This window comes from Piliocolobus tephrosceles, chromosome 1, assembly GCF_002776525.5.
Source record: "Piliocolobus tephrosceles isolate RC106 chromosome 1, ASM277652v3, whole genome shotgun sequence".
NCBI lineage: Eukaryota > Metazoa > Chordata > Mammalia > Primates > Cercopithecidae > Piliocolobus > Piliocolobus tephrosceles.
This window is the reverse complement of record NC_045434.1, coordinates 101364709-101392689: the sequence shown is the minus strand read 5'-3', so window position 1 is coordinate 101392689 and position 27981 is coordinate 101364709. Positions and strand designations below refer to the sequence as shown.

At 44.7% G+C, this 27981-nt stretch overlaps 1 protein-coding gene and 1 pseudogene across 1 annotated transcript; one reads left to right on the top strand and one right to left on the bottom strand.

The window, feature by feature from the left end:
* On the bottom strand, positions 1–24364 carry LOC111549585 (neuroblastoma breakpoint family member 4-like). Its single transcript, XM_023222735.2, has 15 exons — positions 23568–24364; positions 22293–22451; positions 21985–22194; positions 20148–20250; positions 19099–19313; positions 17977–18043; positions 16918–17129; positions 15149–15200; positions 13843–13982; positions 12804–12855; positions 11800–11969; positions 9045–9096; positions 8127–8299; positions 2219–2455; positions 1–206 (listed from the first exon to the last, which is right to left on the bottom strand). The coding sequence occupies exons 3-15, from the start codon at positions 22157–22159 to the stop codon at positions 1–3; spliced, it is 1854 nt and encodes a 617-aa protein (XP_023078503.1). The 5' UTR covers positions 22160–22194; positions 22293–22451; positions 23568–24364.
* A 1598-nt stretch (positions 24365–25962) lies between these two features.
* LOC111549555 lies at positions 25963–26384 on the top strand (annotated as a pseudogene).
* Positions 26385–27981: the final 1597 nt, after the last annotated feature.

Sequence of the window (27981 nt, the reverse complement as noted above, 5' to 3'; positions counted from 1 at the left end):
CTAGGCTTGCAGGCAAGGGAATCTGCATGCCAGTCTCCACTTGCTGAACAGCAGTTTTCTTTTGATCATCTTTGGTTTTAGGACACTTGAGGCATGAATGTGGCCAATGATTTGATGCCCATGTGTGTTGTCAGCTGAGCCTTCAAGAGCATCACCTTCCAGCTGGGGAGGGTTCTTCATTCCAAGGGAAGGCTCTAAACCCAGCTCTGAAAATAAAACCACAGACAATGGGATCCACTGGCATCCATGTTCTCACTGTGACTTTCCTTCTACCCAAAGAACGTCAAATAAGGAAAAGTGGAGTCCAAAGCCAATGGAGTCACTTTGATATTTTCTTTTTGTTGATCTTTCTTACATTACCCAGTAATGACAAGATTGCCAGGAAGCAAAGACACTCCCAATTCACAAAAATATTCAAACAACAGAGGATTAAGAAACACAAATAGATTACAGGTAGATAAGGCAAGGAAATCATACTGTATATAGACTGTGCTTTTGGGAAGGAAGAGATTATAAAACTCAAGCAAAATCAAAGTGAAATCAGAACTGAGCTTAAACAGGAGAAGGCGATGGCAGGGCCTGGCAGGGCGGCAGCCCATGGGGCACAGAGGTGAGATCAGACAGAGGTGACAGCAGCTGATGAGAGAAAAGAACCAGGAAGACTAAACATGGAGAAGTTACAAAACTTGCATCATTATATGATCAACTGCATGTATATATACCCTATAAAACATATACACCAAATATGCTTAATATATAAGATAAATGACACAAATGCATATATCTATATATACATATTAATCTAATAAAAATATTATACAGGGATTTGGGAGCTATTGAATGTAACAGTATAACCACTCTTCTCGTCCATAAAAATTGGAAAAAAATAGAAACAGGAGAATATTGAGAAGAAAAAGTGTGGTGAGAAACAAATGACCAGTTGGAAAGCCAGGAGAAATCACCAGGTGAAGGAAAATAAAACAAAAGGCATTCATTCTGTTCTCTTACGCGGAGCCTGGTTCATGCTCTAGACTCCAGGGAAAATGAGCAAGAGAGGGCGTGTCTGAGCCACTGGGGTGAGTCTTGGCTGGGGGTGTGGGAATCCATGGAGAAACAAAAGAGATTCCAGTGAGAAGAAATATGTTTAAATATTCGAAGTTATCACGGCGCATGTCAGGGACTATGCATTCCCTGACACTCACTGAGCGCCTTCCGTGTGTCCTCTCCAGGGATCCAGATGGTGCTCGTTACGTCACATGACCCTCCCTCCTGAGGACATGGGTCTCCGTATTCCTCAGCTGAGGGCATCGCCTGACAGATGAGCACCAGGCAGCCCCAGGGGATCCAGGAGTAGATATCGAGTGGGACGGAGAGTAAGGATGAACGCGACCCAGAGTTTTAAGGAGATCTGAGCAGAAGTGGATCCCTGGGAGAAGGAAACTGAGGACGTGGCTGTGGACATAGTAGAGATGATGAACTAAATGGAGTTTCATAAAAGAGACTGATTTGTACACTTTCCATGAGAAGGTTGCCCTTTTATTTAAAAAAAAAAAACTGAAAAAGCAGAAGCTGGATACGTCGGGAGAATGACTTGTGGGCCAGGATTTACACTTTTACTGAATGTGCCTAATAGGTTATTATTGAAAGTGTCTGGTAAAGGAAAATTGGCCTCATAAGGGATGGGTAATGAGAGGAAGAAAGCTGGCAAAGGAGACTTTCTAAGAAAGAAATGGAAGAGGGGTCCCCAGAAAGCAGAGATCCTAACAATTGCTCTACCGCAGACGAAACACCGCATGTGAAGTCACTTTCTAAGTGCAAATTTGCCAGAAAGAGAAAAGGATTCGATATCATCTATTCATAGGTTTATTGATCAATTGTTATTGAATCCGGCCCTCTGGAAATTATCATAATTAATACTCTCAATAATGATTACAGGTAGATACGATTATTCAGGTATCTCACATGAGGGAACTGAGATATAAATAGCAAAAAGATAAAAACCTTGGCCAAAGCGAACAACCAGACAGTGGCAAAGCCAGGGCCTGAGAGCAAATTTGATCCTAAGTCCCAGGCTCTTGCTCACCTCACTGGGTTGGAGCATCGTGGATTTCAACTTGACTCTGAGGGAGCATGAAGAGGCCCCACTGTCTCCTCCACCCACCGTACCATGACCACCAACACCCGGATTAGAGCTTCCTGGTCCCCTTTCCTTCCCTACCTTGGAAGGGCCATTGCTTCCCAGGATCAGCGTTGGCTGTGAAGCTGCAGGTGGTGGAGGAAACGCCCCGCCTGGCTAAGCCATAGCCACAGTCAAACCCTTGATCCAGTTTCAGTCGCAGACAACTGGGCACCAGGGTTCTCGGCTCTGGCTGTGCCTGTGAAGCCTCCACCTCTGACAGGTGGTGGTTGATGTCTCCACTCCAAGGCCCGTGGGGACAAGCTGCCTGGGTGGGAGCTGAAAGAGAAGGGTCTTCAGTAGTAACAACCTCAGTTTTCCATTTGTTACGCATGCCCAGAATGCCTATCCTTGATGTCCCTGCCTCTCAGTAAAGCCACCCAGTGACCCAGGCCACACAGACAGACATCATGTAAATGCAGGCATGGTCACCTTTCCTGTTTGTGCCTGGGGATGCTGAGATGGCAGGTGCCCAGGCTGGGCGTCCCTGAAGTGAAATGCCCCTGTTTCAGCCCAGAAAGCTTTGGATTGGCTAACAAGGTCATGCTAATTATTCTGTTATTATTGATCTCTTTCCGGTGGCCTAGAGGGAAAGTTCTAGAGAGCCCTCAGAGCCTAGGAGAGGAGGAGTTGTTTCTCTCCACACAAAGGGGTATAAGAACAGGGCAAGAGTTAGAGCTGCCAGGCTTTGAGAAAGAACCATGGAAAAGGGGCCTGGGATCCTATAGACCAAATACTAAATGAGGAAAGCTTTTCAGGGTTCCGGGATATTTTGAATTTCCTATTGCCTATAATGGTTTTACCACCTGCCCACACATATACATCTTATTGCCATATAGAGGGTCTCAGCAGCCATAAGCAAAGTATTAGAAGGACCAGTCCCTTCACGGACACTTAGGGGCCACAGGTATTACTGATGAGCGTGTGTGGTTCTGTAGGGAGATAACACCGAGCACAGTCCTCATCTTACCCGCTCCTCCAGTGGGGTCCGGGCAGCACCCCTCATAAAAATTATCGCTATTTCCACAGGAAGAGGAAATCACGCTCTCAGAAAGTGGACTAAGGAAAGACTTCCAGTGGCCTCATGCCAGTCCAGATCTGCCTCAGAAGAGGGATGGGGCGCGCAGGGCCTGATCCACGTTCCTGCAGGGCTCCTCTCTCTCCTCCCCTCTGCACATCCTCATTCTCACCAAGATTTCTCTAAGTTTTCTTAAAAATGCCTTCCGTGTATCTGTTCTCCTTCGTCTTCCTGAGAGAACAGTGTATCAGACTCATCACTGATGCCTGACTTCATACACCCCTGCAACTGCTTTCTCTGATTCTGCCATCTCCATACGAGCAATTATACCACAAGCAGTTTATCACCCAAAAGCCCTGTTCTTTCCACGTTCGTACTCTGCTTCTGAAAACTCTCCACTGCCCACTCTCCCCGCTCACTCTGTCTGTGTGCTCCTTCCATCTTCTGCCCCATGATCCTATCCAGCATCACCTCCCACCACTCCCTTACACAGAGTCTCCCCTGGGATCAGGCTGGCTGCTCCCTGGCCCAGCCCTGCACAGGGTGCCTTCCAGTTTCTGGGTCTTTGTCCAGGAGCACTTCTCTTGGCTTGGTGTGGCCTCCTTAGTTACTCAGGACACAGTTTACTCATCATTAACCATCAGTCACTTAGGACACTCTAAGATTTTAAGGTAGTTCATATTGGGCAAATGAGAACAACATGCTAAAACAACAAATCTCATGGGTGAAGACTGGGCAAACACAAGTCTCTCTTTCTGATCCTCTGCACTTGCTATTTAGAATCAATGTCTAGGAATGTTTTAAATTATCACTACTTAATTTTGTCATGTCATTTTGTCCCTCTTTGCTAGACTACTGAGTCTTATTAAACTTATACTTTGAATATTCTTTGCATTTTCAGGAGAAAAGGGAAAACATTTTCTCAAGCTTCTAAAATACGGTAGTATTGTGAGTTGGGCAGGTGGGAAAAAGTGCTCAATAATAGATCAAGTGATCATTTAGATTGTATCCTCCTTGGTTCTACCAAGCTTTCCTCTGTAGGGAGAGGATGGATGGAGCAGACCACCTGTGGAAACCACTGCTGGGGTCAGGGCTGCGCACTGTGCACACTATTCACACACTATTGTCGTGAACCCACACACAGGATGCATCCTTGTGTAATTTGAAAGGTGCATTCATTCATCTCCACCCATCTGCATGGAGGATTGTTGCCTCCCCAGACCCCTGTTTCATGATGCTCTGGCAGAGCCGGCTCATATCAGAGGCATGTCACTTCTGAGACATGTGTCTGAGCACTTCCCTTCCTCCTTGTAGAAGCCCTGTCCTGGTTGAGGTGTTCCTCAGACAGAGCCCTGCAGATTTACAGGGGCTCAAGGATGGCCAAGTTGAGAGTAGAAACCCTGGGGACAGGGGCTGGGGAGAGACTAAGACCTTTCATCCCCTATGTGATTTTCCAAGGAGAGCCCCATGGAGCTGTAGGTCCCCCTGGAGGGACTGGAGGAACCACTAGCTCTGCTCACAGACAAACTGCACAGAGGCATTCCTCCTTGGGGAATCTGCACCAGGGGCTGCAGGAGTTGTTTGTACCAGGCTAGCAACTTTTCTGTTTCAACTTGAAATCATTCCAAATTAATTTCTACAAAAGAAAAAAGGGTGAGCACCCATGTCGGCTCAGCCCTGACACGTTCTCTCGCCAACACAGAAATAACAGCAACTGTGCTCTGGAGTCAGGTAGATACGGGGCTTATGTTCCCACCGCAACTAGTCAAGACATCCTGGGCAAGTGAGTGGACCTTTCTGAGCCTCGGCGTCCTCAGCTCTAACATGGAGATGCCACCGCAAACTTGGGAGTGTCCCTGGAGCACTGAACGAGTTACACCAAGGACAGAGCTTGCCTAGCCAGGGGCCTGGCATACAGCCGATGCAAAGTCAATGTGTATTTTATTTCTGTTTCATGAATTGCTGTGATCCTGAAAAAGTCTTTGCTTATTTGAAACTCAGGGAGAAATGGAAAACAGGAAAGGGGATGGTCCCAACATCAAAGGCACTTACCAAAATAGGATAGAGGCCAACATTTTTGTTGCTAGTTTCTTTTCTCTTTCTTTTTTTCTTTTTCTTTTTTCTTTTTTTGAGACAAGGTCTCCTTGTTGCTCAGGCTGGAGTGTGGTGGTACAATCACAGCTCCCTGCAGACTCAACTTCCCAGGCTCAGATGATCCTTCCACCTCAGCCCCCCAAATAGTAACTGGGACTACAGGTGTGCGTCACCACGTCCTGCTAATTTTTTGTAGAGACAGTGTTTTGTCATGTTGCCCACACTGGTCTCAATCTCCTGAGCACAAGCAAGTCCCCTCCCTCGACCTCTCAAAGTGCTGGAATTACTGAAGTGAGTCACTGCACCTGGCATTGTTGCTAATTTCATTATAAAATATTCATATATTTTGGGGGACATCACAGGGTTCCTTGCTCTTACTAGAAGATGATTTGATAGGTAAAATCTCCAACAATCAGGCCAAGCATGGTGGCACATGCTGATAATTCTAGCACTTTGGGAAGCCGAGTCAGATAGGTCACCTGAGGCCAGGAGTTGGAGACCAGCCTCACCAACATAGTGAAGTCCCATTTCTACTAAAAAGGCAAAATTAGGCCAGGCATGGTGGCTCATGCCTGTAATCCCAGCATTTTGTGAGGCCAAGGTGGGTGGATCACCTGAGGTAAGGAGTTCAAGACCAGCCTGGCCAACATGGTGAAACCCATCTCTACTAAAAATACAAATATCAGCCAGGCATGATTGCGGGCGCCTATAATTCCAGCTACTTGGGAGGTTCAGTAACAAGAATCACTTGAACCCGGGAGGTGGATGTTGCAGTGAGCCAAGATCGTGCCACTGCATTCCTGCCTGGGTAACAAGAGCAAGACTCCATCTCAAAAGGCAAAAATTAGCTGGGCGTGGTGGCAGGCACCTGTAATCCCAGCGACACAGGAGGCTGAGGCACAAGAATTGCTTGAACCTAGGAGGTGGAGGTTGCAGTGAGCTGATACCATGCCATTGCACTCCAGCCTGGGTGACAGAGTGACCACGTTTCAAAAAAAAAAAAAATGAACAAGAAGAAATGAACCTTGGATATTTTTCTCTACACATCCTGTGAAGCTGCTGTCTCAAGGGGAAGTTGCTAAGAGGAAGGGTTTTCTGAAGATCATGGGGACGGGAATCACTCTGCTTTGTTCATCAGTTAGGCCAGCACCTCATCAGATATACTAGTTGTCAATGCCTTCTGTGAGAATATAGCACTGAGACCAACACATGATTGAAACTACAATCCCATCCATGTAAAATCTACTAGCGCTCTACAGAGGATGCAAGCTATGGCCTTGCATGGAGGAAAGGACACTAGACTGCTTCAGTGGAGGGAAGCTACCACAGAGGAAGTAGAATAGCGGTCACCAACCATTTTGGAACCAGGGACCAGTTTCAAGGAAGATAATTTTCCACTGAGCAGGGTAGGGGGGATGGTTTTGGGATGATTCAAGCACATTACATTTATTGTGCACTTTATTTCTATTATTATCACATTGTAATACATAATGAAACAATTATACAACTCACCATAATATAGAATTATTGGGATCCCTGAGCTTGTTTTCCTGCAACTAGTTGGTCCCATCTGAAGGTGATGGGAGACAGTGACAGATCATCAGGCATTAGATTCTCATATGGAGTGCACAACCTAGACTCCTCAAACGCACAATTCACGATAGGGTTCAAGCTCCTATGAGAATCCAATGCTGCTGATGATCTGGCAGGAGGCGGAGCTCAGGCGGTAATGCTCGCCCACTGCTCACCTCCTGTGCGTCATGAACCAACACAGGTCCGTGGCCCCAGGGATTGGGGACCCCTAAAGTAGAGAATCTTCCTTGGGAAACAGAAATCATGAAACAGACCTCCAAAATAATTGAGTAAGACTGCAAGCACGTGTGGGTGGCCAGAAAAGAGATAAGGGCACTGCTCAGGGCATGCAGTTAGCAACATAATTTCAGAAAAGAGAGATGCCCTATCTTAAAGAATGACACCATCTGATCTTTGACAAACCTCACCAAACAAGCAATGGGGAAAGGATTCCCTATTTAATAAATGGTGCTGGGAAACCTGGTTAGCCATATCCAGAAAACTGAAACTGCACCCCTTCCTTACACCTTCCTTACACTAGCTATAAAAAAGATTGAGATCATGTCCTTTGCAGAGTGAATGACATGGATGAAGCTAGAAACCATCATTCTGGGCAAACGAACAAAGGAATAGAAAACCAAACACCGCATGTTCTCACCCATAAGTGGGAGTTAAACAATGAGAACACATGGACACTGCGAGGGGAACAACACATGCCAGGGCCTGTTGGGGGTTGAGGGGAAAGGAGAGGGAGAGCATTAGGAGAAATACCTAATGTATGCGGGGCTTAAAACCTAGATGATGAGTTGATAGGCGCAGCAAATCACCATGGCACATGTATACCTATGTCACAAACATGCACATTCTACACATATATCCCAGAACTTAAAGTAAAATAAAATGAAATAATAAAATTAAAAAAGAAGGTCTGTTATACAGATTTCTCCAGGTGAGCTACTGTTGTCAAGATTTTGCAATGATCCCTCACCATCCCCCTCTCTGGTCTGTTTGGATACGCACAGCCTGCTCTTGTGGGAAGATGCCAGGTGACAGATGAGCCAGTTGGGACAGAAGAAGAGGAAGTTCCACCTAGTGGATGTCTGTGCTTAAAACTAGATCCAAGAGCCAGATTCAAAACAGGCTCAGTATACAGGGCCTGCCCACAGAGATGAACTGCCTCAGCTGCACAAGTTGCACAAAGCAAAACAGATAGAGGCTGCCTGGGAGAACAGCGGAGCTTTGTGATCTTCAGGCTGGAGTACTCACAGGCTATATCTAGAGCAGAGCAGGCGAGCTGATCCTCCAGTGAGTACAAAGTGCCGCTATAAGCCTGGTGGCAGTCACACAGGTCATGGGGAACGGAAGGAGTCAAGTAAACTTCGTCCAGGGAGTTCTCTGGGACCTCCTGCTCCTCCACCTCTAGCAGCTCCTGCCTCAGTCTGGTGGGTAAAGACGACAGAAGGTAAATATCAGAGAGAACCAAAACCACTGTACTCAGCTGGGTCTATAGGGAGGCTCACAGGAGGGACCAGAGGAAGCAAAGGACAGTCCCCTCAGAGAGATACAAGGATGCTTCCCTGTCTCGAGCAGGAGACAGAGAGCAGCAGGTGCTCAGTGCACTGGACAGACAATGAGCTGGGGAGGAAAGAGATGGAACAATCCCTGTGCGAAACGGCCATGACACAGTGCATTCAGCACTTTTGCATACATTTGTTGAAATTAGCATCACTGGCCAAATGAATACAGGCCCTTAAGGCTTCACAGACAGAGTGAGTGCATCCTCAACATCCCTTGCTCTCAATATTGTAGCAGGACATGAGTAATTTTCGCTTACTTTCCTGCTATCAAATACTTGCAAACATGGTATTGTCAAAGAGGCAGACATCAGATGTGCACCTCTTCTTCACTTTAAGAAAAAGGACAGAAAAGAGGGCCGCAGAAAATGTCTGTGATTGATCAGTTCAACTGAGTCAACTGAATGCAGACTAGTACAATTTACAGGGATTAATAAGGAGAAAAAACAAATATAGGTATACAATGAACAGAGTCAACATTATGAACATGGCTATTTCATGGTTGGCTGAACAGATAAAACAGGTATATTCAGCACACTCTGATTTTCCCTGCATGTGGAGTCTCCAGATATCAACACTGAATTGACTGTCCATGATTCCTCAGAGTTACCTGCAGCATGGCGGGTCTTGGTCTACTAACTCCTCTTGATCCTTGTTAATTTCTGCAAATAAATTCAGACAGGGACAGACACATTAAGCAGGTTCCCCTACACACACAAACATTCCACTGTGCAATCCTAACATAGGAACATCGGTTTCCTCAGTGGGAGAACAGGACACTGTGAGAGAAATATTCTAGGAGGCCTGAAGTCCTGTCATGAGAGAGGTGCTCTGGGTTTCTTCCCTAAGCCTAGGGGTGAAATCTCCCTGTTGTGGTAGATCATCATCCCAATATCATCACTCCTGATTTTGTGCAAAGAGTTATGCAACATTTTTCACACCAATTTAAAGCAAATACCCCAACTGCTTTCTAGCAGAAATATCTAGCTTTCTATCATTAAATACCCATATTGTTCATGGTTGCGAGGATGTTAGACACTGAAATTAGAATGAAGGGGGGAATCAACAGACTCTTGAATCAAAATGAATCTTTGGTGCTATAAAGAAACATTGGCTATTTGTGGCATCTAGGAGTGACGAGGCCCAGTCTTGCTTCTGCAAACGTAACAAAAGGTAATGGACTGCTCTGCTAGGACAGGCCAACATCAAAGACAAAGAGAATGAGGCTTGGTTCATTGAAATCTGGGTAATATCTCTAATAGAAATGTAGTCAAAGATGCCACTGGCCTTGGGCAGGGGTAGAACCTGAAGGAACATGGTTGGGGAAGGAAGCTTGTAAGGAACACAATAGCTGGCAAGACAAAGTTTATTCAGATTAAGAGGCCTGACAGACACCTGTTGGGCATGTGTTACGTACATTGGTGTGAATTTTTCACACCTGCTTGGGGTCCAGTGTCCTAACAGTTGGTCCAGGATGCCATAAGAATGGCCTGAGACTAGGAAGAGGCCAAAGTTCATGGACCCAATCTTACGTCTTTGTTTCAGACTTGCTTCCAGAGTGATGCAAATCTACATGTATATCTAGGTCCAGTTCACAGTGTTGACAACTCTCAGCCCAGCCAAAGGTGGGAGGCCCAAGGATTTTGGGGTCCACCTAGGACTTATATCACCTTCACAACGGAGTACTCACTGTCTACGTCAAGAGCCACGCAGGCTTGCTGTTCCTCTAATGAATGCAGAGCACTCCTCATATCAGACTGGTAGGAGCCAGTCAGGTCAGGAGGGATCGGAAGAGTCGAGTCAGCTGCATCCCATGACTCCTGAGGGACTTCATGCTCCTCCACCTGTAGTAGTTGCCTATTGAGCCTGTTGGGGTAGGAAGGTCTAAAAATTAATCCATGGAAGATCGGGTGCCACAGAGGTCTATCTGAATTTGGTGGAAGGTTTGAGACAGTGGTTGCAGAAATCAGAGATGGGAATCTATTTAAAAGGAGGAAAAGTATCCTCTAATTTGTGGGATAAGTGTGGCTTCCAAGGGAATGTGGTGTGGGATTGTGCTCAGGGAACTGGCCAGATTATAAGGCGATGGGGAGGGAGAAAGGAAGCCCTCTATTATCACCCTCATGACACACAGTATGGAGAGATTACTAAAGCAGTGGCTTCAGTGGTTTTGCATAAAATGAGTTGAAGTTGATATGCAATAGGTACATGATTGTAGCATTAGAGGAAGTGTAGGCTCCAAAACCTTTCACCTTCAGGCAGGCCTCTTATTCTCAATATAGTGACAGGCTATGGTTTTTTTCTAGTTCCTTTTCCTATTGCCAAAGTCCTAACACATGATGAAGAGAGAAACAAGCCAAAATCAAGTCTGCATCACACTGGTTGTGGCCCCGCACCCAAGAGAGAAGGGGCAATTGCAGGAACTCACTAGTCAGGTGTGTTGACCTGAGTAACCAACTGCGGGTTACTAAATGTCAGAGGGAGCAAGTAATGGGATCCTATGCAGGTGCCACCATGAAAACAGACAATCTTATGACTAGGGATAATTTGTGACTTGCTGAAAGGATATATATATGTGTGTGTGTGTGTGTGTGTGTGTGTGTGTGTGTGTATGGCACTTTCTGTTTTACCTAGGTCTGGAGTCTCCAGCTGTCAACAGTGAATAAACAGTCTACAGTTCCTGAGACTTACCTGGGGCACAGTAGTTGTTGGTCTTCCATCTTCTTTCGGTCATTTAGATTTTCTACAAATAAATTCAGACAGGGCTGTCACATTAAGCTGATTCCCCTCCACACATGTCCAATTCACTGTCCAGTCCTAACACAGAGACATCTAACTTTCCAGTATGAGAACAGGATACTGCGAGAGACATATTTCAGGAGGCATAAGGTAGTGTCTTGAGAGAACTGGCTTATTGACTTTCCTGAGCCATGGGGCAAAATCTGCCTGTGCTCATAGGCCATCATCCCAGCATCCTCCATTCTGACTCTGGCCAAACAGTAAAGTAATCCTTTTCCCCACAGACTCTAGGCAAATAGCTAAACTGCATTGTATGAGGGAAACTGTAATATTCAGTCTTCTTCACCAAATACTCAGGTTTTGATGATTTAGAACAGGGGCCCCCAATCCCCAGGCCACAGACCAGCACTGACACATGGCTTGTCAGGAACCAGGTCATACAGAAGGAGGTGTGTAGCAGGAGAGCCAACATTACAGCCTAAGCTCCAGCAAATCAACCTGTGTCTATGAGTCATGCCCACACCAATGACACATCTAAGTCCAGCCAGGAGTGCGAAGTGCAAGGATTACAAAGTCTGCCTGGGTCACCAATTAGAGATTTATCATGTTCACAGTGGAGTACTCACTGTCTACAAGAGCCGAGCTGACTTGCTTTTCTTCAAAAGAATACAAAGTTCTTCTATAAGGCTGGCAGGAGTGAGTCAGGTCAGGGAGAACAGAAGCAATCAAATAACATCCATCCTGTAACTCCCAGGGGACTTCATGCTTGTCCACCCTCAGCGGTTCCCTGCTGAGCCTGCGGGGTAGGAAGGACTACAGATTAATCCAAAAAGTTTCAGAGCCCTAGCTGGATTTCATGTGAGGCATGAAGGAGTGATCACAGAAAGCAAATGGTCAACCCATTAAAGAGTTCAGTATTCTCCTCTTCTTGGTGGGTTGCAGTGTGGTTGCCATGGGGTAGGTGAGCAATACAGAGAGAGGGAAAGAGAGATGAGAGAGAGAAGCATCAGGTACTCCATGAATTGGCCAGATTATGATTTTCTGAGGAAGAAGACCGAGTGTTTCTGTATGGTACAGTCAGACTTACTGATTATCATGTCCCTAACAGTGGTTTCATTCTTTTTTCTTAAATTGTATTGAATTTTATATGTATTGGCCAAGTAAGCACAGATTTTGAGGCATTATAATATCCCCAAAATCTCATGTCATCAAGTCCCCTTTCTCTTAATATTGTGGCATGGTATAATAATGATTTTTCTATCAAATTTTCTTGCCGTGGAATACTCACCACTGTGCTAATGCAAAACCAGCAGAAAGCAGATATGCATCTCAGGGTGGTTGAAACCATAAGAAGAACATATCTGCTTGCAGGAAATCTCTGTGACTGATTAGTTGTTCACAAGGTCAACTGGTTTTGTGTACTGAACTTGAGAAGTTAATAAGAAATGGCAAATAAGAAATGGCAAATAGTACAAGTATCACAATGAAAACAGAAAACATTGTTCAAAAGGATCATTTCTGGTTGGCTGAAGGGATGAATTAGGTACATTCAGGACTTTCTGGTTCTCTGTGGATACGAGTTGTAGAGATATCACCCCTGAATTGACAGTTCCTGATTTTTCTCAATTACCTGGGAGCAATCGTTTCTTGTCTTTTCACCTCTTCAAGACCAAGTTGCTTTTCTGCAAATACATTGAGAGAAAACCAGACACATGAACTTGATCCCATTCATACATGCACAAACTTGTGTCCAAACCTACACAGTGGCATAAATATACTCAGTGTAATAACAGCCTATTGTGAGAGGAACTTTCCAGGAGGCCTCAGCATGAGCCTTGTGAGAAGCCACTAGGTTTACTTTCCTGAGCCATGGAGCAAATCTCCTTAATATAACAGGTCATCATCACAGTCCCTTCTGTTCTGAGCCACAGCAAATTGTTAAACACATCTTTTTTCACTAAGAGAGCCTGGGGATCCACTTCAATGCTTTCTAGGAGGGTTACTGCAGTATTCAGCATGCTTCGTTCTGATAAGTTACTGTTGGTGGTTTTGTAGAATTCACATTTAGATGGATAGATTGCATCAAAAGAATCTCTCATGCTATGCAGAAACACTGGCCTTTCATCTTGTAGGGAGTTTCAGGGCCCAGCTTTCTTTCAGAGAAACATCAAAAGTCCAATAGTGGTGTTCATGTTCTGGTACTCAGAGACTACTTAGCTAAGACAAGCCAACTAAAAAGAGACAGTGTCTAGCCTGACAGAAGGCAACAAGAGTGATGACAGCCCCAGGAATATAGAAATGGCTGCAGTGGCCTTGGACAGCATAAAAACTCAGGCTGTTTGGGAGGGAAAAGTAGAAGATCCCATGTGAGATGACGGATTCAATCTATATTGGGAGGACTGACGGATAAATCCTGCATCCAGGCTGCAGGGGTGCATATGAATTTGTCAGGTCAACCTTGGGTACAGTGATTTGCTAGTGGGGCAAAGATGAAAGATGACATGCGATTTGGGGCTAGGATGGAGCAAAACTCTCTGACTCATGGGATGCCTTCTTCAAACTCAATCCTAGAGCCTGGTTCTAACCTGTATATGAGTATAGGGTCTGCCTGAAGGTATGGCATCTGTCATTCTAGACCGGTTGTGGGGTGCAAAGAATAGGGAGCCTACCTGGGAAACCAAGTGGGGTTTCCTCCCCTTTGGAATTGGAGTGTTCGCTGGCTACATCCTGAGCAGAGCAAACTTTCTGTTCGTCCAGTGCCAAGAAGGTGCCTTCGCAAGGCTGGTAAGATTGGGACATATCATGGTGACTACAGGAAGTCAAAACACTTTCCTCCAGGGAGTCCTGCAGGACTTCCTTCTCTTCAGACTCCTGCAGCTTCCTGATGCACCAGACAGGAGAGGAGTGACAAGAGGGATTAAACACCACAGCATCTCAGGTGATCTCATGGGACACATAAAGGAGTGGTCACAGAGACCAAAGGGGTAGTCTCCTCCAAGAGAGAAAAATCTATCCTTCTAAATGTGGGGTGGATGTGACTGCCCTGGGGACAGAGCAAACGCAAGCAGCAGGTGCTCAGCACGTTTGCCACAAACGAGCTGCCGCGGGAGGTCCCAGACTCTCCCTGTAAACTGCGATCACGACTTGCAGTGCAGAGAACTGACATAGGGGTTGGCTTCCTATGTCTAAACGTGTTGATGTTTACATGCAGCACCCAAGTAAACACAGCTCTTGAGGCATTCCAGATACACAGATCTTGTCTTTTCAAAGCCCATTTTTTAAATATTTTGACATGAATTACCATTTCCCTGTTTTGTAATGAAATACTTGCCAACACACTGACATCAAATATGTAGAAAGCATACATGCATCTCACTCTGGATTAACCACATGGGAGAGAACAGGTGTCATCCCTGAGTTTGGTTAGTTCACCTGGCTCACCCAATTGCATATTCCTATACAAGGGGGGGATTAAGAAATTGAAATCTGGCTAGGCGCGGTGGCTCACACCTGTAATCCCAGGTGGTATTACACCTGGGATTTGGGAGGTAAAGGCAGGCGGATCACAAGTTCAGGAGATCAAGATCAACCTGGCTAACACGGTGAAAACCTGTCTCTACTAAAAATAAAAATAAAAAAGTTAGCCCAGCATGGAGGCAGGTGCCTGTATTCCCAGCTACTTGGGAGGCTGAGGCAGGAGAATGGTGTGAACCCAGAAGGCAGAGCTGGCAGTGAGCCAAGATCATGCCACTGCACTCCGGCCTGGGAGACACAGCAAGACTCTGTCTCAAAAAAAAAAAGAAAGAAAGAAATTTGTAACCTACTCAAGTACCACAATCAAGAAGACAGCATTGTTAAAACGTATAATTTGCAGCTAGATGAACGGATGAGGCAGTTCTGTTCGTCACTTTCTATTTTTCCCTGGATCTGCAGGTGTCACTATTGTACTAACACCCCACAAATCTACAGAGTTACCTGGGGGACACTGGCGCTTTCCCTTCCTCTTCCTCATGATCATTTTGATGTTCTGTAAACAAATTCAGAAGAGCAGGTCACATTAAGCAAATCATGCTTCACACAAGACCAAATCAGTGTCCAGTCATAGCACAAGGACATAAATATTCTCAGTGTAAGAATGTGATATTCTGACAGGAACGTTCTAATGTGCCCTAGATTAAGTCTTGACAGAAGTAGATGAGCCTGCTTTTCAGATCCGTGGGACAAAATCTCCCTCATCTGGTAGATCTTAATCTTTTATCCTCTGACCTGAGTCAGCACAAACAATTAAATCATTTTCCCTAAGATTTTCAAAAATTGCCCTAACTGATTTCCAGAAGGGTTGCTGCAATACTGATTTATCTCTTCGTATATCATGGTCAATGAATGGTTAGAGAAATTTATATAGAAAACTGAACTGATAGATTAATTCTAACAACGTTTGCTTAAAAAAGAATCTGTGGGGCTGGCAGGTGGCTCATGCCTCTAGTCTCAGCACTTTGGGAGACCAAGGCAGGCAGATCACTTGATGTCAGGAGTTCAAGATCAGCCTGGCCAACATGGTGAAACCCCACCTCTCCCAAAAATACAAAAATTAGCCAGGCGTGGTGGCGCACACTGGAAGTACCAGCTACTCGGGAGGCTGAGGCAAGAGAATCACTTGAACCCTAGAGGCAAAAGTTGTAGTGAGCCAAGATCATGCCACTGTATTCCAGCCTGGGTGGCAGAGTGAGACTTCATCACAAGAAAAAAAAGAAAAAAAGAAAAAGTAGGAAAGAGAAAAGAAAGAAAGAAAAGAAATCTGTGGCGCTACACAGAAACAGTGGCCACTCATGGGGTGAAGAACTCAGGACCCAGCCTTGCTTTATGGAAACTTATAAGCAAGATAAGGGTACAAGTGTTGACGTCCTGGTTTCAGTTGACTGAATAGCTGAGACAAGCTGGTTTAAAGGAGATCCAGACTGGAGATGAGGAGAGTGAAACCAAGGAAACAACATCTTCAAATAAACGGACAAGGCTGTCAGTGGCCTCAGACAGGCAAAGAAATTCCAAGGACATTGTTCAGAGACACAAATTACACCATTGCAGCTGACAAGAGACATAGGAACTGAGCTAGGAGGCCTGACAGATACCTCCTGTACTCCTCCTGTACATGGGTAGCTATGGCTTTGTCACACCTGCTTCTGTTCCAATAACCTGATACTGGGGCCAGGATGACAAAGGCATGACATTGGCCAAGGAGGACAGGAAAGCTCTCTGATCCACTGGTATCTGTGTTTAATATTCCATCCTAGTTTCTCATTCTCTCTCTCCTCTTTCACTTCTCTCTCCCTCTCTCTCTCTCTCTTTTTCTTTTTGACACACGGTCTTGCTCTGTCGCCTAGGTTGGAGTGTAGCAGTGCAATCACAGCTCACTGCAGCCTCTACCTCTCAGGCTTGGACAATTCTTCCACCTAAGCCTCTTGAGTAGTTGGGACTATAGGCATGCAGCAGCATGCCTGGCTAATTTTTTGTATTTATTGTAAAGATGGGATTCACCATATTGTCCAGGCTGGTCTTGAACTCCTGATCTCAAGTGATCCACCCACCTGGGCCTCCCAAAGTACTGTGATTATACATGTGAGTCACTGCACCTAGCTCCATCCTAGTTTCTGACTCAAACCAATATGTGTGTATACAGCCCATCCTCAGAATTGATCTTCCATAGCTTAGACAGAGGTATGAGACACAAGGAAAATAGAGGTTACCTGGGAGAATGTTTAGAGCATCCTGCCATTCATCTTGAGAGGATTCACCATCTACAATCAGAGTTGAGGTGGCTTTGTCTTCCTCAAATGTGATTTTTGTGTTCCTGTAAGGAGGGTTGGAGTTAGAAGGGCCATAGCTATTTGAACAACTGATGACACATTCCTCCAGTGAGTCTTCAGGGACTTCCTTTTCTTCAGCCTTCTGTGCCTCCCTAACGAGCCAGGTGGGATAGAGATGTCAGAAGATTAAACCGAGGGGGATTGGACCCCAGGGAGTCCTAGCTGGTTTTGACAAGAGGCATAAGGGAGTGGTTCCAGAAAGCAAACAAGAGGTTCCCATTAAGAGGGAACAGGCAATCCTCTCCTCTCTGCAACAGAGCATGGCGGCCATGGGAGCCAGAGAGGAAGAGAGCAACCGGTGTTCATTGCACTGGACAGATAGGAGCTGAGGAGGATGAAGACTCAGCTATCCCTGTACAGTACACACAGCACACACAGAGAGACAACAGCTGCCGCACCATTTCTAAGCTGGGTTGAATTTCTCATACTGTGGCCAAAGGAATGCAGGCTTTGGACCCATTATAGACTCCAGACATGGTGTGCCTTCTAGGCCTTTTTATTTTAACATTGTGAGATAAAATGTAATTTTTTTTGTCTAGGTACTTTTCCTGGTGTTTAACTTTGCTAGGTACTTCCTAATTCCTCTGCTTGTTGCCTCTTTGCTATTTATCGTTCGAAACGAGAACCTAAAGACAACCATGGAGAAAGCAGCTTTGCACCTCCTCCTGGTTTTCACAACAGGCCTTCTCTGTGTGTGCAAGAAGTCCCTGGGGCTGGTGAGTTTATTGAGGGTCTTGCTTACAGGTACCATGAAGACAATGAACAAACATGTTAACAGGCCTATTTCCTTGTTGGGTGAGTGCAAAAAAATCAGTGCATTCTGCAGCTTTCTTTATCCTGCATCTGGAATCTGTGACTACCTTCACTCCCCTTGTGTTCTTGCTGAGACCTTTTCCATATGTTACCACCCATTACCTGCTCCTGATTATTCAGTCTTACCTGGGGACAGGTGATTCCTGTACTTTATCAACCTCCTCAGCTTTATCATTTTCATCCTCGTCATTTTCTGTAAATACAGAAGTGTTCGTTCAGATATTTCCCACTTCACACTCTGCAGGCACAGTCAGCCCAATGTGCACAGAGACATGGACATCTATGATGGGTCAGCATTGGACTGAAAGCTCTCATGTTTTATCTTTAACAAAATGCCCTGGCGTGGTTTCCTGATCCATCAGGCAATGCGTTTCTGATCTGGAGGGCCACCAGCAAGATGTGGCCAAACACTGAAAAGACCTTTTGCTCCCCATATCACTGGAGGCTTATGCAGCCTCTCTCCAGCCTTTGGCAGCTGTCTCCCCCATCCCGCCACAGATCTGATTCCCAGGCATGGGCTTGGTGTCCTGTCACAGTTTGCATTTAGAAACTAATTCTTTCTCTTAGGAGAGGACAAACAAACTTGTCCCACAGTCCTCTATACATCAGGAGACTGCACAGGCCCTCCACGTGGCTTCTGCTGTGTTATTCACGGACATTCTCTCCATGGGGAGTGCTCTAGTCTGAAGCCCTTCCTACCACCAAATGCCCCCACATCAAGTGCCTTCTCCAACACCACACGGTGAGAGGCTTCATCTCATTTTGGAAAGCAGTCATAAGTGTTCCGGCATTTGAATGATAGAGACACTTGCAAGAGATAATGTGTCTGCCTTTGCAGAACGAGATACAGTAACCCAGGAAAGATAAATAAATCACTCACCAACAGTTACTAAGAACATTGCTGAAGAGACAGCCTGGGAACCTTCATTCTTAGTCCAGAGCTCTTTTCACTCTAACAAGCATCCTCTCGTCACAGCCTCCTTCCTGTCCTTTAAAACTAGACAGATACTGCCTCTTGCTCCAAAGACCACCTTCCATCAAGGAAGGAGGGATATTTGCAATACTGTGACCTCCAACCCCATGGATTTCCCATCTCCGTTCTTACCCAGGAAGTCCTGGTCATGTCATGGCCACATATGTTTAGTGGAAAAAAACCCCACCGATACAACTGTCATTGTGAAAGTACGGAGGTCTGGAGTCTCTCATAAGCCTGGGGTTTTGGGTCATCAGGGCCAATGGCCACCTTACCTAGGCTGAGCTTGTGGACGAGGTGCCGTGCCAGCCTACACCCCTCAGCCAGCTGTTCTCGGAGGTCCTGCCGCTGGGACTTATCTGGCTCATCCGGAGTGAGGAGGGCCTGGAGATGCTGAGTCAATAAGCGGGAGGCATCTCTCCCTTCCCGTAACCTCTCCCTTAACCGGGCCAGCTCTCGTGCCTGAGAGTGAACCAGGACTTTATGTTGCCTAAGGTGAGATGGTAGAGAACATTTAACAGTGGAAAGGGATGAGTGATCAGTTCTAATACTGCAACAGAGATTTCTGAGACAATGTCCTCAAGGAGACCTCCAAGCAGAAGGTCAGCACATGTTTAAAGGAATGTCTGTGGCCAAGAGAAAGAATAGAAAATGGTTTACAGGCTTTCTCTGTATCAGAGAGGGCTCCTGTAAGATCCTTGATGATGTTCCACTCATCTTTCTCTTCTGTAAACAAAAGTAGGTGTCTTCCTAATTTTGTTTCAAAAAGACATCCTTTCAGTTCCTCACTCTGGCCATGGACATTTCCACGTGAAAATACACATAGTGCATCTTGCGGTGACTAGATACAAAGTCAGGAACAGAAATGAGGCCAAGTGCAGATGGGGCGAATTGAAAAGTTGAAAGAAGAAAAGAATGATAGGGCCAAGAAGGCAACATTGATTGAGTGGAAGAATGAGATGCCGCAGTCAGTCAGGAGGTGATTCTGACTAAGGATAAGTGCGGTGGTGATGGCGCACCATTTTGAGTACACTAAATGCTGCTGGGTGGTTCCCACTTCTTTGGTTAATTTTGTGTTATGCAAATTTCACCTCAACAATTACTTGTTTGAAAAAGAGAAAACAAGGCTCTGAGAAACAACTGCAAACCATAACTTATTATTATCCTTGTTCTCTGTTTGATAAATATTTGTGTGTCGTGACCCGGCCATGGCAATTCCTGCCTTTCCCTCACCCAGCTTAGCTCTTACTTCTCCCCGCCGAGCTGCTGTACGTCAGAGATTTACACACCTGCCCACCTGCCTGCCCCCACAGGGCCCCCTCACCTGAGCTCCTCAGCTTCCTTGAGCTGCTCTGCAAGCTTCTCCCCCTTGACCTGCAGCTCATCCCTCAGCATAGATTTTAGGAGGTCTTTGCACTCTTCATACTCTGAGAAAAGACAGACACGCCTGCCTCAGTGGAAGGCTGAACATGCTGCGGTGGTCACTGCCTACAGGGCAGGAGCCAGGTCCATCCTAAGGACAAAACTGTCTCCGCTACCAGGCTCTAGGCAGGGATTTCCACATCTTTACTCTTCAGTCTCCCGACTTTCTGGCATCTGATCCTCCAAAATTTAGATACAAAGAAAGAGAAACTCAAGGGCACATCAAGGAAGTTGACAAGATGATTCAACCACAATGAAGTGGAGTCAGAATTCACAGCCCCTGAGGTCTGACTCTGAATGCGGGGCCACTGTCCCAAGCCTTGCAGCCTCTCTTCCAAAACACTGCACTGGGGCATGAAACAGTGATTTCTTGTACAGTCGGGAAGGCTCCTAGGACTACTGGACTGATGGTTTCCCTTTTACTGGGAATTCCAAGGACAAGTATGCCAAAGATTTTTAAATCATATCTTCAGATAAGATTTTAAGAATCATATCTGAAGCATAAAGTATGAGACATAAGACCATAAGGCCATAAAGGAAATATGCCCAAATACTAATAAAGCTTGTGTTAATTTAGAAACAGTACAATGAAGAACTAATAGAAAGTGTTTACTCTGTGCCAGTAACTGTTCCAGGAGATTGGCAAGAAATAGCTCATGTAATTCACTGCAGCAATTTACAGAGGTAGGTATTATTGTAGTACTCTATGATCAAATGATGAAACTGAGGATCAGAAAAGACAAGCAATTTGGATGGAGAGCAGGATACAGGCCCAGGGTCCCTGCTCTGCACACTGCACTGCTACTTCTACACATTCTCAGCTGCGATCTTTCTTCCTCTTTAGGAACAAGAGCCTGTGCCCCAGGAAACAGGACTTCCCTCTCACCAGGGTACTCTCTGCTTTTTTTTTTTCCTTCGAGTCTTGCCCTGTCCCCAAGGCTAGAGTGCAATGGCACTATCTTGACTCACTGCAACCTCTGCCTCCTGGGTTCAAAGGATCATCCTGCCTCAGCCTCCCAAGTAGCTGGGGTTACAGGCACCTACCACCATGCCCAGCTAATCCTTGTATTTTTAGTGGAGACGCAGTTTCGCCATGTTGGCCAGGCTGGTCTCAAACTCCTGACCTTGTGATCTGCCTGCCTCAGCCTCCCAAAGTGCTGGGATTACAGGAGTGAACCACGACACCCGGCTCCTACTCCCTGCTCTTGATGCTGTCACTTATAGCTACCACAGGTTCTATTGGGAGCAGACTCCTCTTGAAGCCCCTCAGAGTGAGTACTGGGTACTATCACCAACTTTCCCTCAGGGTCACTAGAACAGAGCTTTGCTTTTTGGGCCTCAACAGAATCTTGTACTGAATAAAAGTTCACTAGTCCCAGACATTTAGAACAACAGACTAGATGTTGCTTGTCTGCAGGATCTTATATGGTACAGAGAGGATTCTTGAAAACATGATTGAGCCTCTTGGAGAAAACAGGTCGTTCTGTGCCTGTGTCAGAAAGCAACAACTGGGATTTGAACTCTAGTCCCACCCCCACCTGACTGCAAACATGGAAAGTTGCTAAATACTTTGGTACCTCTGTCTTCCAACTTTAACAAAATGTTAAAATACCCATTTCTGTTTTCCTAGAAGTACAGGAAGGATGAAATTATTTTTTGATGGAGAGAGCATTTAGTTTCTCAGAGAGAAGACAGGACATCATTCATCACTTTCATGACGGTGAGCCTAGAGATCTTACTGTATTTATTCTGCCGGTTGGCCAGGAAGTAGGCCACTTGAGTTACAAGAAATTTCTCTTTAATGTTTCTGAACTGCTGTTTGTTCTCTGCCAGCTGGGGGCGCAATTTCTCATTGATTTCTAGAATGTTCATCTCTGCCTTCTCACTGGACCAAAGGCCGGCAGATACCACCATGCTGAAGTTTGTGGCAGAAGAGGTGGAGCCAGGGACTGGGGAGAAGAAACACAAATATATGGTGGGTTAAAAATTGGTGAAATCAAATAGGTTTAGTCAGGACTGAGGGATGTCAGTAACTGAAATTCTTAACTTACTGTTGAGAAAAACGTGATCACTCCGCAGAGCGCTTTAGGATCCTTAACCACAAAAACAAGGTTCGAGGTACCTTAGCTCAGAGCTGAAGGCACTGCCCGTAGCTCAGACTCTAACAAGAGTGAGGGAGATTGTCGCCAGCGTGCCAGGTAACGGTCTCCAGTTGCAATAACAGAATTAGAAGGTGGGGGTGTCGTGGAATCTTAGGAGCCCTGCATTCCAATTGCCCAGGCTTTGCTGAAACACAGGCACTCTGGTCTCAGTTGAGGGTCACCACCAATGGGGATCATTCCTTCAGCATTCATTCTCAGTATTCGTGTACCCTCGTGACAATGGCACAGACCCATCTCTTTCCCAATACATCTAAGCATATTCCTCACTGTTTAGCTCTTGTCTGTACAAAATCATCAAAGCAGAAACAGTTTCCCAACAGGTTATATTTTCTTAATGGTAGTCATGAAGTCACCCCACCTGCTCTAAGTTAAAACACATCTTAAGGCTTTTCCACAGGTGTAAGATATCAAACTTTTAGCCTGCCCTGATATCCTCTGGGTCTTCTGCAGTTTTTTGTGTATCCACTAGAAAGTGAATGAATAATTCATTTTGTAAAAATGTTTTCTTTTCTATCTCAGTATTCTTCTTGCTGCATCCCATTGTTATGCTGATTTCTTTTATCTTACTGGGGCACCATCTTGGGTTTTCATCACACCCAAGACCAGTTTGGCATCCCTACGTCCAAAGCTCTTCCTCTCTGTGGGTTGATTTGTTTTTTAATGTCACTGTGCACTACATTTTATACTTATCACTTATGGATGTCATTCTAGTGTCACAAGAGCACTTTTCAAAGTATCAAGCGATCAATATCATTTATATATAGGTCTCCTGAAAACATGTGTGACCATCTATCTTGGGAATTTTTGTAAACCTGAGGCTATTTTTTTGTTTCCATTTTGTTTTCCCATATACTGAAAAGAACAGGGCCACGAGCAGTTCTTGTGGAATATGGTTTGATGTATATTTTGTTGAGCTGGACTAACACCATTGATTTTTGGTTGCATTCCACCTGATCAAGGTTCTGGTCAGGGTTGGTTGGTGATCCTCAGTGTTGCTGTGCAGTAGGTGAGTTTGAGATGAGAGGAATGAGTAGGAAAGAGTGACCCCCTGAACCACCTCCTCACTTTCTCAGCTTTCATTTCCACCTAGGTTTTGTGAGCCTGGAACTTGGGAGACTGTTCTGTAGCCCGGGTCTCCTCAATTTGGCTGCTGGACTTGCCTGAGTTGAGGGTGCAGTGGGTGTGACCCTGGGCTGCCCAGCATTCATGTGGAAGTGCAAGAAGGAGGACTGGATCAATCGCATTTGAAAGCATCTGTCTCTGCAGCCCACACCATCCTCCAATGACACTGTAAGGACACTGCTTTGAGATGCGTCAAAGGCTTTAAGTCAATGCATTTTCTGGGGTCTGGGAGTGCTGACATTCTGTGTCAGAATGAAAATCTGTCAAGTATGATAAAACTGCAGGTTCACAAAGTTACATGGCTTACATGAGGTCACACAGGGATGAGTTTTCAGCCCTGCCAATAAAAGCAATAACAATAATTATTCAGTAATTATTCATAGGATCCATATAATTCAGCAAATATTCACATAATTATTTAGTAATTATTCATTGACCAATTCGTACAAGGCATTTTGTTCAAAACTGTGCTCATATTTGGACATTGTATCTTCTTCATAATCCTTAAGGTGATGCCATTATCCGTAAGTAACAGGTAAGAAACCTGAAGAAGAGGGATAGCAAATCATGTGTTTGGCCATATTTCTATTTTTTGGTTTTTGTGATGCCGGAAAAATGAGCAGAATGAGTCACGGGAAGAGTATTCATTCCTGTATGATTTTCCAGGACAAAGGTGTGCCCTCCTAGAGTACTGGGACCAAAATTCCCAAGTGTCTGCAACCTTGCTTTAAAAGTATGGGAAATAACCTCTATCACCTGGAATTTCCCTGGAACTTTGGAATATGCAAGAGAAGTATGAGACTTGGGTCTTCCCTTGGCTGTGTTTAATTCATGCTTCAATTCACTCACTACCTTCTCCCAGGGTGGGGATTATTCTATTCATGAGGGATCCACTCCCATGCCCTAAACACCTCCCATTAACCCCCTCCTCCAACACTGGGGACCACATTTACACATGTGATTTTGAGGGGACCAATATCTAAACTATAGCAGCCACCATAGAATAATTTTGCTTATTCATGTGCTTCATAAAAATGGAATCATTTTGGCCGGGCCTGGTGGTTCACGCCTGTCATCCTAACACATTGTGAGGCCAAGGCGGGCAGATCACCTGAGGTCAGGAGTTCGAGACCAGCCTGGCCAACATGGCAAAACCCTGTCTCTACTGAAAATACGAAAATTAGTCAGGCATGGGGGCAGGTGCCTGTAATCCCAGCTACTTGGGAGGCTGAGGCAGGGAGAATTTATTGAACCCAGGAAGCAGAGCTGAGATCGTGCCACTGCGCTCCCAGCCTAAGCAACGGAGCAAGACTCTGTCTCAAAAAAAAAAAAAAAAAGGAATCATTTAGTATGTTCTCTTGTTTTGACTTTTCTTACCTAGGTGGTTATATATGCCACTAATTTGTTTGATTGTGTTTTACTCTTGTTTCATTTTGTTTTGGCCAAGTAATATCCTATTGATTGTATGATTATCACACAATTTGATATCCATTTTTCTGATGGAAGACAGGTTTGCTTGTTGGCTACTGTGCATAAGTAACTATGAATATTCTTGTACAATTATTTTTGTGAATATACGTACTTATACTTATTTTACTTATTTTCCTGGGTATCTAAACCTAGGGATGAAATTGTTTGGTGAATGGGTAGAAAATGGTCACAGAGTTTTGCAAAGAAGTTGTATTATTTTACATTTCTATGAAAGATGTAGGCCATTTCCAGGTGCTCTACATTCCCACACACTTAATATTTTCAGTGTTTTAAATTATAGCCTTTCTACCATGTGTATGGAGATATCCTATTTTGGTTTTCTCATACCTATTGTTCATTTAGATAACTTCTTATGAAAAAGACCTTTTCAAATGTTTCTGTTCATTGATATACTGGGGTGTTTGTCATTTTCTTTGTAATCTATAGGAGTTCTTTATATATGTTGAATGAGTCCATTTATATATACTTTTTTGATATTATATAGCAAATAATTATTTCTGGTCTACAGATAGCTTTTAAGTTGTTAAACAAAACATAATAAGCAGAAAGTTTTTAAAAGTGAAGGGCAATTCACTTGATTGCTTACTGTGGTGAGTGCTACAGTATCTCATCTAAGAAATATTTTCGTGTGTCAAGTTCATGAAACTATTTCCTGCTTTTCCTTCACAAGGTTTCTCATTTTAACTTTCATACCGTAAGTTAATTTCAGTGTGTGGTGGAGAGTGATTGTTAATATTAACTTTTTAAAACAACAAATATCATTTCACTCAAAAACGTTTTACTTAAAAGTCTTTCATTTCCCCAGTGAAGGGCATTAGTGTCTCTGGCAGTGCCAGTGCCTTGGTCAGGACGGCAGCGCCTGCCCTGAGCTCTCCGCCTCTCGCGCCCGCCAGCCACGGCGGCCCCAGCAGCAGCGACCAGAGGAGCCCCTGCAGCAGCGCAATGGCCGGGTGGATGCCTCTATCTACAGCCTGGTGGCAGACGTGACCTGTTAGGACGCGGCCACCGTGGACTACAAGGGCTCGCCCTCTGTCTGGGCCGCTGTCCCAGGGGAAACTTTCGTCAACATCACCCCAGCTGAGGTTGGTGTCCTGGTTGGCAAAGACTGCTCGAGCTTTTTTGTGAATGGGCTGACACTGGGGGGCCAGAAATGTACTGTGGTCCCAGACTCACTGCTGCAGGATGGGGAATTGACAGTGGATCTTCAAATGAAGAGCATCAGTGGAGCCCCCACCTTCAATGCCATTGTCACCATGACTGCCAAGACACAAGGCCTGCTGATGGGCAAAGGCAGTGTCCATGGCAGTTTCATCAACAAGCAGTGTTATGAAATGGCCTCCCACCTTCAGTGTTCCCAGTACTGACCTCCTTTGTTCCTTCCCCTCCACCGCTTCCCACAGCTTTGCCCCACTTTCCTGCTCATACACACATACACCATTTTAATTCTGGGGGCCATTACCCCACACCCCTTATTGCTGCCAAAACCACATGGGCTGGGGGCCAGGACTAGAGGGACAGACACCCCCTGTACCCATACCCTTCCTGTGTGTGGTTGGAAAACTTTTTCATTTTGGGGTTTTGAGTTTTTTTAATGAATAAAAAAGATTCTACTAAAAAAATTAAATAACTGTACATAGATGGGCATATTGTTTGAACCTGTATTCTTTTACTTTGATATATTTATGGATACATACACCAAACTACCATTTTTAAATTACTGTAGCTTTAAAATCAGGTTTGAAATCTAGCAGAGTAAGTCCTCCAAGTTACTGCTTCTTCAAGACCGACTTGCCTATTCTAGGTTCTTTGATTTTCAAATACATTTTGAAATTAGCTTTTAAATTTCTCTAAAATCTCTTACTAGAAATATTAATCAGAATTGTGTGGATGTACTATGCTAACAAAATTGAGTCTTCCAATCAATGAACATGATATATATTTCTCTGTCTAGTCTTATTTCATTTTCTCACCAATTGCTTTTAGGGGCCTTGTACCTGCTTCATTGCATATATTCTTAAGCATGTAATGAGTCCAGCTATCAATCTCTATTATATTTTATTGAATTTCATTTTCTAGCTGCTAATTGCTAGTATGGAGAAATTAAGATGATGAAATCAACTTTATGAAGGTATAATTTAGGTACAACAGACTGTACCACTTTATAATGTATAATTCAATGCATGTTTACAAATGTATACACTAATGGAACTACTGCCACACCAAGATAGAGGAATTTCCCTGTGCCCCAAAGTTTCTTGTACCCCTTTGCAGTTCATCCCTCTTTCAACCCTCAGTTCCAAGAAGCCGCTGTCATTTCAGGTCCGTTTACATTTTTAACTGTTTTCTATAAATGAAATGATACCTGTGTTCTTTTGTGTCTGCCCTCTTTCATGCATCAACTTCATTTTAAAATCCATGCATATGAGTATTTGCATCAACAGTTAATGCCTTGTAATTGCAAGTAGTATTCCTTCGTGCAGCTATACCATGTTTGTTCATACATTCACTTGTGATTGGACGTTACTATCATTCCAGGTTTGGGCTATTATGAAACTAACATGAGCATCCATATATAGAAGGCCAGGTCTCACTAAGCAGGCCTCCCTAACTACTGTTTCAGTACCGACTGAGTGGTCAAATTAAATATTAAGAGCAAAAAATAAGCCAGTGCCCTTATACAAAGGCTAGAATGTAACAAAAGCCCACCAAGAGTTTTGCCTATGCTTTTCCTGGGCGTTAAAGCATGACAAAATAACGGAGGAATTCTTAACAGGAATCATTTAGGATTAAACAAGTTTTATTGGAGGTCTGAAGGAACTCCCCAAACCTCTGTGATTTAGCAGGAGACAAGATGAGGGTCCCCACCACCTGGACCCATTAAATTAAGTGAATTTACTGAGGCTCCAGAGGAAGGTGTTCAGGACTCAGACCTCAGTTATAGATTAAAAGAAGTTAATCACG

Coding starts and splice junctions, on each gene's coding strand:
- LOC111549585 (XM_023222735.2), bottom strand. CDS start 22,159: ATGGTGGTATCTGCCGGCCTTTGGTCCAGTGAGAAGGCAGAGATGAAC. Junction 20,251..21,984: donor CAACCGGCAGAATAAATACA/GTAAGATCTCTA, acceptor GTCTTTTCTCAG/AGTATGAAGAGTGCAAAGAC. Junction 2,456..8,126: donor CTCTGCTCTAGATATAGCCT/GTGAGTACTCCA, acceptor CTTCTCTTTCAG/CTCCCACCCAGGCAGCTTGT.